Source organism: Pelophylax lessonae (genome assembly GCF_965119305.1).
Source record: "Pelophylax lessonae genome assembly, chromosome: 4".
NCBI lineage: Eukaryota > Metazoa > Chordata > Amphibia > Anura > Ranidae > Pelophylax > Pelophylax lessonae.
In genome coordinates, this window is record NC_138771.1 from 113,196,321 (window position 1) to 113,208,924 (window position 12,604).

General features: G+C 40.4%; 1 protein-coding gene across 1 annotated transcript in view; it reads left to right on the forward strand.

Moving 5' to 3' along the window:
• The window catches only part of LOC309554945 (uncharacterized protein), a 244,789-nt gene that overhangs the window by 56,592 nt on the left and 175,593 nt on the right, over nucleotides 1–12,604 (forward strand). Inside the window, exons 4-6 of the mRNA XM_082256696.1 lie at nucleotides 5,971–6,013; nucleotides 8,657–8,802; nucleotides 10,853–11,047. Of these exons, the coding sequence (XP_082112822.1) occupies nucleotides 5,971–6,013; nucleotides 8,657–8,802; nucleotides 10,853–11,047 (384 nt within the window). The remainder of the gene's footprint in view (nucleotides 1–5,970; nucleotides 6,014–8,656; nucleotides 8,803–10,852; nucleotides 11,048–12,604) is intronic.

Consider the following 12,604-nt stretch of genomic DNA (forward strand, 5'->3'; position numbering starts at 1 on the left):
CACACTTATATGTATTTATATACATGCACACATATAGGTGTTATAGCAGAGAAGCCATATGGGTGTTAATTATTTCATTAGCGCAAGCATAGGTTTCTGCTACTTTCACACCTATATATGTGTATGTGTATATATGCATACATGTGTGTGTGTGTGTATATACCCCTACACAGAAGTTCTGATGTTATGCCTGCCTCCAAAGACGCCAAAAAAATTCCCAAAAAAACGCCAGCTACAAAAACGCCCAGGTGTGTTTTTGCAGCAGGCGTTTTTTTTTTGGCCATTTTTTGGGGGTCTTTGGAGGCAGGAAAAACATCATAAATTCTGTATAGGGGTATATATACACACACATTTATATGTATTTATACACATACACACATATAGGTGTTATAGCAGAGAAGCCATATGGGTGTTAATTATTTCATTAGCGCAAGCATAGGTTTCTGCTACTTTCACACCTATATATGTGTATGTGTATATATACATACGTGTGTGTGTATATATACCCCTACACAGAAGTTCTGATGTTATTCCTGCCTCCAAAGATGCCCAAAAAAACGCCAGCTACAAAAACGCCCAGGTGTGTTTTTGCAGTAGGTGTTTTTTTTGGGCATTTTTTTGGGGTCTTTGGAGGCAGGCAAAACATCTGAAATTCTGTATAGGTGTATATATACACTTATATGTATTTATACCAGTGTTAATTTTGGCAGCAAATTTCAATTTAGTTTTAGTCTTAGTCTTAGGACTAAAATGGCATTTTAGTTTTAGTCCCATTTTAGTCTTCTGCAAGTGTTTTAGTTTTAGTCGTATTTAGTCGACTAAAACTCCAGTATATTTTAGTCGACTAAAACGCCCTACATTTTAGTCGACTAAAACTCATTTTAGTCTTCTATAATCAAATAAATGTAGTTCAATTGTAATTTGTAATGCATTATTTAAGCATTTCTCTACAATTTCCAAACTCATTATATACTACTGCTGGTCCTGGAGTGAAAAATCTAATATGTTATTATTTATGGTTTGAGCATGCACCAGTGTTAATTTTTGGCAGCAAATTTCGATTTAGTTTTAGTTATAGTCTTTTGACTAAAATGCCATTTTAGTTTTAGTCATATTTTAGTCTTAAGACTAAAATGCCATTTTAGTTTTAGTCGTATTTTAGTCATCTGAATTGTGTTAGTCGACGAAAACGTTTTAGTCAGTTTTAGTCGACGAAATTAACACTGATTTATACACATACACACATATAGGTGTTATAGCAGAGAAGCCATATGGGTGTTAATTATTTCATTAGCGCAAGCATAGGTTTCTGCTACTTTCACACCTATATATGTGTATATATATATACATACATGTGTGTGTGTATATATACCCCTACACAGAAGTACAGATGTTATGCCTGCCTCCAAAGATGCCCAAAAAATGCCCAAAAAAAACGCCAGCTACAAAAACGCCCAGGTGTGTTTTTTTGGGCATTTTTTGGGGGTCTTTGGAGGCAGGCAAAACATCTGAAATTCTGTATAGGGGTATATATACACACACACTTATATGTATTTATACACATACACACATATAGGTGTTATAGCAGAGAAGCCATATGGGTTTTAATTATTTAATTAGCGCAAGAATAGGTTTCTGCTACTTTCACACCTATATATGTATATGTGTATATATACATACATGTGTGTGTGTATATATACCCCTACACAGAAGTTCTGATGTTATGCCTGCCTCCAAAGACCCCCAAAAAATGCCCAAAAAAACGCCTGAAACAAAACCGACAAGGTGTGAAAATAGCGGAGCCATATCCCTGTTCTATTGCAATTCTAATACGAACAAACTTTTTTTCTGGTTCTGGACATGCTACAGAGCTGAAACTTCACAGGTACACTTTTTAGACCCCTCAGACACTAAATCCAAAGAAATCTCTTTTTTTTTTCAATCATTTTTTTAATAATTGGCTCTCTATCAAAAATTACAATTTTTAAGAACTTTGTTTGTGTGATTAATAGTCCCTGGGGCATGACCCAGAACCCTAGGCACTTTTTAGGGGCATTTATTGGGTTTTAGGGCTTCAAAATGGTGTTTTTTGATTACCAAAGTTCCCATTGATTTCAATGGGGTTCTGAAATCCGGGCCGAACTTTCGGGAAGTTCGGGTGTTCTGGTCAAACCGAACTTTTGAAAAGTTCGATCATCCCTACTGGTGATGACCCTAGCATAAGGAACAAACTTTTCAGAGAAATGGAATACAATAAGACACGTGACCACTCACTAAAACTAGAGGAAAAACAGTTTAACCTTAAAATACATAAGGAGTTCTTTACTGTCAGAGCAGTAAGGATGTGGAATTCTCTTCCACAAGCAGTAGTATCAGCAGGGAGTATTTTCAAAAAACTATTAGATGGGCACCTTAAAGACCACAACATACAGGGGTATACAATGTACGGTTAACAGAAAACACACACAAACATCATAGGTTGAACTGGATGGACTGATGTCTTTTTTCAACTTCACAAACTATGTAACTATATGTAACTAGCAGCTGTTTGTCCTCGGCCTCTGGGAACCAACACTGACTTAGTGCGAAGATTACTCATACCGTTAGCCACAAAGGGATCAATGGCAGAAGAGACAGTTGAGACAAGCTTTTCAGCGTGTGGTTCAGGACAAAGGGCACCAGCTGAAGGAGTGGGAAGGTTGTGGTGATTGGACACTCAAGAGAAGGTGTTGAAGCCCGGAGAGAGAGTATGTATGAAGGCCACTGTCAAGTTGTCTTGGGATCTGCCAGGTCCATTCATGGTATTGGAAGCTGACCCATTGGGAGAAGAGACAGGAATAGAATTGGTTCCAGAAATTGTGCCCATGATGATGATGTTGTCAAAACCGGGGGGGGGGGGGGGAGATCCGAAGTCCCGGTCAGTATCTGCAACATTACAGGACAGCCTGTCAGCCTAAAGCCTCAGATGGTGCTAGGACGGGTGAGTGCGGCCACTCCTGTGACGTTGGATGATATAGTTCAGAAGGCTTCTGGAGGGGACCAGGAAGAGGAATGTCAGGTCCAACATCCTGCTATGTCTCTCAAGTGGCAGAAGAGGATCAAAGCCCAGCTGGCAAAATGGTAAGAGATGTTTTCCAAGAGTGGGTTTTGCCAAGAGTGACAACACCGAATTCGAGTGAAGACTAACCTTTCTGGAAAAGAGCTCTGCTGATCCCTCTGAATGACCTTGAAGACATTTGGGAGCAATTAGCAAAGCTGAAGAAATCTGGGGTCATTAGGGAGTTCAGAAGCCCTTATGCGTCCCCCATTGGGGTGGTGCCTTAAGAAAAATGAAACCATTCGAATGTGTATCGACTACCCAACCCTAAACCGAAGGACCATACTTGATCAGTACACTACCCCTCGGATAGAAGGTGCTTTGCAGTGTCTATCTTGAGCAAAGTGGCAAAGTGGTTCAGTGTGTTAGATCTGTAAAGCAGGTATTGTGAGATACCAATGCACCCTGATGACTGGAAAAATACGGCCTTCATCAGCTCATTAGGATTCTTCGAGTTTGATTGCACGCCGCAGGGATTGGCAGGAGCCCCAGCCACCTTTCAGAGGTTGATGGAGAATGCAGTAGCAGATATGAGAGAGGTACTTGTGTATCTGGATGATATCATTGTGTTCAGCAAGACCCTAGAGGATCATGCAGCACGACTTGAAAAGGTTTTCCAGAGACTTCATGCAGAGGGGCTGAATTTGTGGTTAAAGAAATGCCAATTCTACCAGACTTCAGTAACTTACTTGGGCATGTGGTCTCGGAAAATGGAGTAGCCACTGACCCATGGAAGCTGGAAGCTGTTACGACTTGGCCCCCGGCCAAGAACAGTGACAGAACTGAGGTCCTTTTTAGGATTTTGCTCCTATTATAGAGGAAGAACGAAGAAGAACTGACTCTTGACTGGTTGTGAGTTCCCCCATCAGAAGACACAACCAGAGTTTTTCAGCCTTCAATGGAGGATGTACTGTACATGTAGTGTCTCCACCTGAAAGGATAGAACATCAGCCTGTTGAAACGGAGAAACCTGCACCATCTCCTGAAAAAGGACCTGGAGGAGTTAAGTTAGAACCAGCTGACAACCTGGAAATTCTAAATGTAGGAAAAAATCCAGTTCCCTCCACCCAAAATGAAGAAGAAACCGCTCTCAATAGTTTAGAAGAACAAGAGCCTGGTTGTAGCTTCTGGGGCCTAGGACGTGAGCCTGAAACTATAGAAAACATGTATTCCAGGCTTAGATGGGAAAACTGCCCACCCAAGAGACTAACATACGATAACCTTGGAGCGAGTTCTGATTAACTTATTTTGACAGCTCAACGTTCTAGTCAAGTGCCAGCCTCTTCTACCGAACCTTTGGTGGAGGATGACCCTGTCTCACCCTCTGACGCTACTGGGTGGGCCACTAATCTATTATTGACCTGTTGTCAAAATGATTCAACTTTGGCTGACAACTTGTATAGTTTATTGTTGGAAAACCCTTCTATTAGTCAGTTATTGGCTGCTGTAGGTTATGATTAGCAGGATTATTATTTGCAATTATTTTTTGAGATATTATTCAACAGTTCCTTTAATGAAGTTACATTCTGTCTTGGGGACCAAAGACTTTCAAGATGGGGGAGGATTTAGTCGGGAGCGGACTACCATTATCTGACACTGCAAACTCACTCTCTGCTCTCTCAGACTGTCTCTATATTCTTCTAGTGTTAGTCTCAGACTTTATGCATCATACTCCTGAGATGCATTGTGGGAGCTGTAGTCTTCTACAAGGATATTACTGCATTGCTGAACTGCTTAAGGACTATACTTCCCAGCAGGCCATGGGTTTTAGAAGAGACTCTATATTTGGATCAGTTACTGGATTATCCTTAATAAGAATCAGCTATCCTGCATTGCCTGTTTCACACTGTGCTTCTCTGGGGAATGATCTGTTTTTTGAGCTCCAACTGCCGGTGAAGACAATAGCAAGGCCTTGCATACTGAATATTGCTAGATTATTGCTCTTACAGGGGACACGTTACTGGTATCTAAATTACCTCATCTCCCATTAGGATACAAGTACTATAGGCCGGCCCAGGGTTCCCCTTAAAAAGGAGTGGTTCTTATAGCAATCTATAGCTTATGTCTATCTATAGATAAATTTACTTACTGCAAGATACTGTTTATGTTTGATGTATTTATCTGTTACTCTAACTGGTTATTAACCATTCTTTAATGTTATTTCAACTGCCCCCTGGCTGTTTATCCAGGACCTAGTGGATTAATACTCTTTTCAAGTCTGTTTCTTGAGTAAATTAAGCTAAAGTGTTAAAACCTATCTGCATTGTGTTAGTGTGTCATTTAAAGGAATTCACAACATGTCTTAACCTAGAGTGCCAGGAGGGCTGGATGGTTCACAGGGTCAAAGCGGCACAAAAGAACATAACATTACAAGCAACCCTCAAGGGGGCAGTGCTACAATCATTATTCCCTTCCAAACATGATATTTCTCTTTTGCATATGTACCAATGATCAGCCTAACCTGCTGCCTTTTTCTATTTGTTGGAGACTGCAGTTTTGTTATCAACGCAGAGTAGTTTGTTTCCTTGACCATTTCTCACGGGTATAATTATTATTATTAATATTATACAGGATTTATATAGCGCCAACAGTTTGCGCAGCGCTTAATATATAATAGTATATATATATATAAATAATAGTATAATGTGGACTAAAGCTTGTTTAGCTGGATTTTTCTTATTCTCTTTCCAAATTTTACTAAATGGAGAATCCAATGGGGAAACATGACAGTTAATCATTTGGACGCTCAATGACTGTAGAATTTGAGCAGAACTGGGTATCCTGGTGGGCGTAGGTCATTAAATGTATAAATGTAACCTAAAATTATCACAATTAAAGATGTTAGTTAATGTTCCTTTTTTGTCTTTATACAGATGATCCTGAAATCTGCCTCAGCTGCCTACAAGGCTATTTTCTGTGAGTGACTGGTATCCTAATTTATTAATGAGAATGGATAATTCTCTGCAGCAACTATTACAAGTTACAACATGTAACAAGCAATAACACAATGAGGATGATTTATCAAAGGCAAATAGGCTGTTCGCCTAGCAAGGGAGTTTGCACTTTGCAAATTAATTTTCCTTTTTTTATGTTTTCCTTGCAAAGTGCAAATTCTGTTGCAAAGTGAACAGCCTATTTGCCTTTGTAAAGTATCCCCAATGTATTTGCAGCGATATACAGATTTATGCGACTTAGTCACACACTACTTACAGTAGACTGGCCTATTATTGTCAGAGGAAGTTATTGACCAGTAAAAGTAGCTCAATGGGCTGCTCTAGAACAATGACAAAAGGATGATGATTGATATTCAGCACAGAAATATGGCCTCTTCCGCAGTATTTACTAATCAGGGCAGTCTCTTAAGATTTCCCTAAAGGCTTTGCCTGTGACCCAAAAGCACCGTTGGCCTTGGTGTCCATAAATTGATCACTTCCAACAGGGAGCGGTCTTCATGCTGACTGCTTTAGGTTTACTGACATCCAAGCCAGTCACGTGAGAATGGAGAATCTGGTCATATGCTTTCCTTTTTATCAATGTAATTATTTATTCATATGTCCACTTGTATTGTTCTTCTCCCAGTCTGGAAGTTCACCTTGGCAGATGATCTCTATATGCAACAGGGAGCTACAGAGTACAACTCACATACCATAATTTAAAGATGCAAATCCATCCTAAGAGCTGGTCCCCACTGCCGCGACTTGTCAGGCGACTTGTCAGCCTGACAAGTCGCGCTCCCTCGCGGTCCATTGACCGCTACAGGACCCGTTCTAATAGGAGCAACACAAGTCGCTCCGACTTAGAAAAAGTGTCCTGTACTACTTCGGGGCGACCTCGGAGCGACTTGCATAGACTTCCATTATGTGAAGTCCCTGCAAGTCGCTCCGAAGTCGTGGTGCATGGTAATGCACAAGTCGCCCCCCGACGTAGTAAGGAGTCGTGTCGCCTTAGTGTGAACCGACTCTAAACGTACATCATTTGTTGATAATTTCAATAACATTAACCACTTAAGCCCTGGAAGATTTTACCCCCTTCCTGACCAGGGGGTATTTTGCGATTCGGCACTGCGTGACTTTAACGGACAATTGCGCGGTCGTGCGACGCTGTACCTAAACTAATTTGACGTCCTTTTTTTCCCACAAACAGAGCTTTCTTTTGGTGGTATTTGATCACCTGTGCGATTTTTTGATCACGCGCTATAAACAAAAAAAGAGCGTCAATTTTGCAAAAATAACAATATTTTTCACATTTTTTTATATGAAATTCCCCCAAAAAAAAAAGTAAAAATCAAAATTTTTTAAAATTTTCGGCCAATTTGTTTTATGCTACATATGTTTGGTAAAAAAAATCGCAAAAAGCGTATTTTGATTGGTTTGCACAAAAGTTATCGCGTTTACTAACAAAGGGAAAGATTTTTGTCATTTTTGTTGTTTTATTTTTTAACGCGTAATGGCGGCGATCTGCGATTTTTTTTGCGGTACTGCGACATTGGGGCGGACAGATCGGACCCTTGACTGACATTTGTGACACTTTTGGGGTTACCAGTGACATTTCTACAGTAATCAGTGCTATACATATGCACTGTTACTGTAAAAATACACTGGTTGTGAAGGGGTTAACTTTATTTGGAAGGGAGGGGCTGTGTGTATCCCTAGGGGCGTGCTTTCTACTGTGATTGGCTGTGGCTTGAGCTGTAAGGACACTGATCAACGGATCTACATACTAGATCCGTTTTATCAGTGTCTTTACAGCGAGGAGAATGACAGGCAGCTTGTTTACACAAGCTGCCTGACATTCTCCCTCTCCCCCGCCGATCGCCGAGTGACCGGCGGACATCGGGTCCACTGGTCACACGCGCGGGGGGGTCAGTGACCACGCGGGAGCGGGAGCGCGCCTCCGGGGGCGCGCACTCGCTCCCCAGACCCTCACAAGCTAGTGACGTAGCCCTACGTCACTTTGCCTGTGAGGGGCTGACTGCCGACGTAGATCGGCGTTAGGCAGTCGGCAAGTGGTTAAACAAACCAAATGTATATAAAAACAAAATGAAACATGCTGTTCATGAGAACTCCCCCCACAACACAAAGGGGTTGATTTACTAAAACTGGAGAGTGTAAAATCTGGTGCAGCTGTACATGGTAGCCAATCAGTTTGTTCAATTAGGCTTTGACAAAAAAAAAAAAAAAAACCTGGAAGCTGATTTCTATGCAGAGCTTGCACTTTCCAGTTTTAGTCAATCAGCCTTCAAATCTCTAATATATGGAGCTCCCAATAAGTTGAGCCTGTTGATCACGTTGGTGACTCTTTCCTTATTGCCCACATTCGAAACAGACCTGTAAATGAATCTGTTACTCTGAATCTGTTAGTGTATGAAATGTTCATGGTTTTTGGATGTTTTGGATTATCAAGTATTTTACGAGTGATCTACCTGATTGAGGTTTTTGACATCCAGACCTAGAAACATGCTCTAGTGCCGTATGCCCAGCTCTATCTGTTAAACATTTTATTGTTATTTTTTTTTTTTACAAGAAGTTTTCATGTTTTTAATGATACACCCAATTTTAGATATCGTCTTCAGTGCAGAAAACACTGCCCCCTGAAAACCTATGAGGACAATGGCAGGAAAATGTGTATGACCTGTCCGTTATGGTGTCGTGAATGCCACAATGAAACACATTGCTCTTCCTGTCAAAGTGGATATTATCTGCATGGTAAGAAAGAAGAGCTATAAACCCTTATCAGCTACTTTGCTGCATACCTGTCACGTATTTGTTCAGCTCTGAATAGCTAAACACACACATACATTTATACACTCACTTGGAAATAGAAAAGCACACCAAGATAAAAGCACAGTATACGCCCAACATACACGCACGTACACTAAATATGTGTATTTGAGTTAGTTATCTTAATGAAATCTCTATAGCAGACTATTAGTATGAATTTTATAAGCAACATCATGAAGATCAGTGCTACTCAAATTTGGTAAAAAAACAAATGTAATGTAAAAAAATAGAGTTCACAGTTCCTTAAAATTATAATAATCAATGTGAATATATTTCAGCGTTAAGGATTATTAGAGCTATACTATATGAGGAATTTCCGTAAATATACTTACATTTATATACCGCAATTTTGACAACTATAGGTAGAAATATTTTATTTAAAATGACATTTTTGCCACTCTTTTTGTATATATTTAGAAACTCCCCTGTGTGGATCCCCAAAATATATCTTTAAACATAGATCGCCTTATTACTAAATTCTTATGGCAGGGTCGATATCCTAGGATTAGGTTACAAACTCTTCAGCAGCCATGGACACGAGGAGGGTTGGCGTTGCCGGACTTTATCCGAAATCTGCAATTTTTTTGCAGGACTGCCACATTGCGATGGACAGATCGGACCCCTAACTGACATTTTTGGGGGGACCAGTAACATTACTCCAGTTACTGTAATAATGACACTGGCAGGGAAGGGGTTAACACTGTGGGTGATCAAGGGGTTAAATGTGAGCCTAGGGGAGTGATTCTAACTGTGGGGGGGGGGCGTGGCTTGTGAAATGATCACAGAGACCTGTGATCCTATATAGAAGGATCACAGGGGCTCTGTGATCATTCCAGAGAGAAGAACGGTCAGATGTGTTTACAACAGCTGACCGTCCTTCTCTCTCAGCGGGGAACAATCGCTGGTGTCAGGCGACAATTGGAGCCGCCTGCCCCGTGCATCGGAGTCCCCACTGCCGAGTGGGGGGTGGGAGCATGCCGCTGTCGGCAAGCGCTCCCCCCTAGCTGCAGGCGGGCGACCAAAGTAGGTCTACGTTGGTTTGCGCAGGAGGGCCGCAATGCCGCAGTAAATCGGCGGCGGGCGGTCAGGAACAGGTTAATTAAGAGAAATATTCAAGTAATACAGAGACTTTCACGCATTTCGGCCAATGTGGCCACATTGACCAAAACATGTGAGCGTCTCTGTATTACCTGAACGTGAGCCAAAAATGTATTAAAAAAAGGACAGAAGATCAGTGATAATGTGCCAACTCCTTTTTTTGATTAATGAGAGCATTTGAGTTTTGTAAATGAAAGGTAATTTCATTGATGTGCCAGATTACAATATTGTATATGGATCAAATATATTAAAGATACATTTTAAAATGATATTAAAGTTATTTTTTTAATAACAAACATGTCATACTTATCTGCTCTCTGCAGTGGTTTTGCACAGGGCAGCCCCGATCCTCTTCTTCTTGTCCACTGCCAACACTCCTGGCCCCTCCCTCCTGCTGAGTGACTCTATAGCCTGCAGCTCACTATGAGGACACCCGAGCAGGCTCACTCCCCAGCCACTGCTCTGTCTGTCCATTCAGACACAGAGTGCGGCTTGGCCCTGCCCCCCCTCTCTCCTTATTGGCTCACTGGCTGTGATTGATGGCTGCCGCTGCTGTCTCAGCCAATAAGGAAGCAGAGACCCTGGAGAGACGCTGCTCTCGTTAACATCGCTGGATCGAGATGGGACTCAGGTAAGTATTGGGGTTTTTTTTACCTATGACAAAACCTTGAGCATTTACAACCACTTTAAACAGTATAAAATATTTAATACTTGGTAAAATTTTGGAGTCAGAATGCATGATTGTAGGTATGGCAAGGCGGACACTGGATAAGCAAGATATGGATGCACCAATTATAGCACCAAGACTTTAAAAGTTGTATACATGTATGCAACCACATTTCTATGTCAGTAATTCTAAACAAAATGTGTTTTACAGATGAGGATTGTATACTTAAGTGCCCAGAGGGTACGTTCCAGAATTCGAAGAACTGGCAATGTGAAAGCTGTCATAAATCCTGCCAGACCTGCCATGGACCATCACCACGAGATTGTGACCTTTGTCCAGATGGGAAAGAGCCATCCTATGGCATGTGCCATCTTGTGACATGCTCTGATGGACAATATTTTAATGGTATGCTATTAAAAATGATCTAGTGTAATCTTGCGTAACTGAAATAATTGGTATTATATAATAAAAACCGTTACCCTATTACATTCAAATAAGTATCAAAATACTTAATATGCTGATCTAGTCAAATGTTCTAAGTCTTATGTGTGCCCCAGGAGTGCTTGATAAGCTCTTTTACAAGTCTACACATAATTACCATCTAAGGCTTAGTTCTAAACCTAGGTAGAATAAAGTCTTGTATGTGTATCTATACATATACAGTATCTCACAAAAGTGAGTACACCCCTCACATTTTTGTAAATATGTTATTATATCTTTTCATGTGACAACACTGAAGAAATTACACTTTGCTACAATGTAAAGTAGTGAGTGTACAGCTTGTGTAACAGTCTAAATTTGCTGTCCCCTCAAAATAACTCAACACACAGCCATTAACCTCCCTGGCGGTATGATTCTTTTGGATTTTAGGTGCTGAAAGCGGTACCATTATTTTGCATGTAATTCTTGTGAATGAGCAGCCCAAACCAACTGTATACATTTATTATATATATATATATATATACTTTTTATGTAAATATATATATATATATATATATATATATATATACACACATATACAGTATATATATATATATATATATATATATATATATATTTACACACACACACATGTATATATATATATATATATATATATATATATATATATATTTATATACGTAATTCTTGTGAATGAGCAGCCCAACTGTATACATTTATATATATAATGTATACAGTTGGTTTGGGCTGCTCATTCACAAGAATTACGTATATAAATATATATATATATATATACATGTGTGTGTATATATATATATACTGTATATGTATATATACATATATATATATACATATATTTACATAAAAAGTACAGTAAAACTGCAGGAAAGGGCACTGGGGGGGCAATGTAATGTGATTTTTTTTTTATTTTGAATGATATCAGTGTGTTTGGTGTGTTTTACATTTGAATTTGCCGCCGGTTCCACGCCGGAGACGGAAGCCGGGGCTCGCAGACGATCGGGAGAAAGCTCCGCCTCCGCATACCGCCCACATTCTTCGCTGGATCCCGGAGAAAAGGTAAGTAAAACCTCTACCAGGATCCAGCGATCTTCCTAGCGCTACCCCGAGTGTGGCTCGGGGTTACCGCTTTTGGCTCTAAAATCTAACCCCGAGTCACGCTCGGGAATACCGCTAGGAAGGTTAATGTCTGAACCGCTGGTAACAAAAGTGACTACACCCCTAAGTGAAAGACTGTTTGCAGTGATATAAAATGGTTGTGTTTTAGAGCTTAAATCGGTAAGGTAGGCCAGATTGGAGATTGGATAAAATTGGATTACGTAATCCACACAATTGTGGTGGAAAGGAGAATCCTCTTTACTGGGACACAGTATTCTGACAATGGGGACCCTTCTCTATCAGAATACACTGATCAGCGGCTGCAGCCCATTGACCCAGTGGCTGCAGCTGTTGCTCTCGAAAAATTTTACAACAGTCCTGTTCAACAGAAGTCAGTCATTAGAT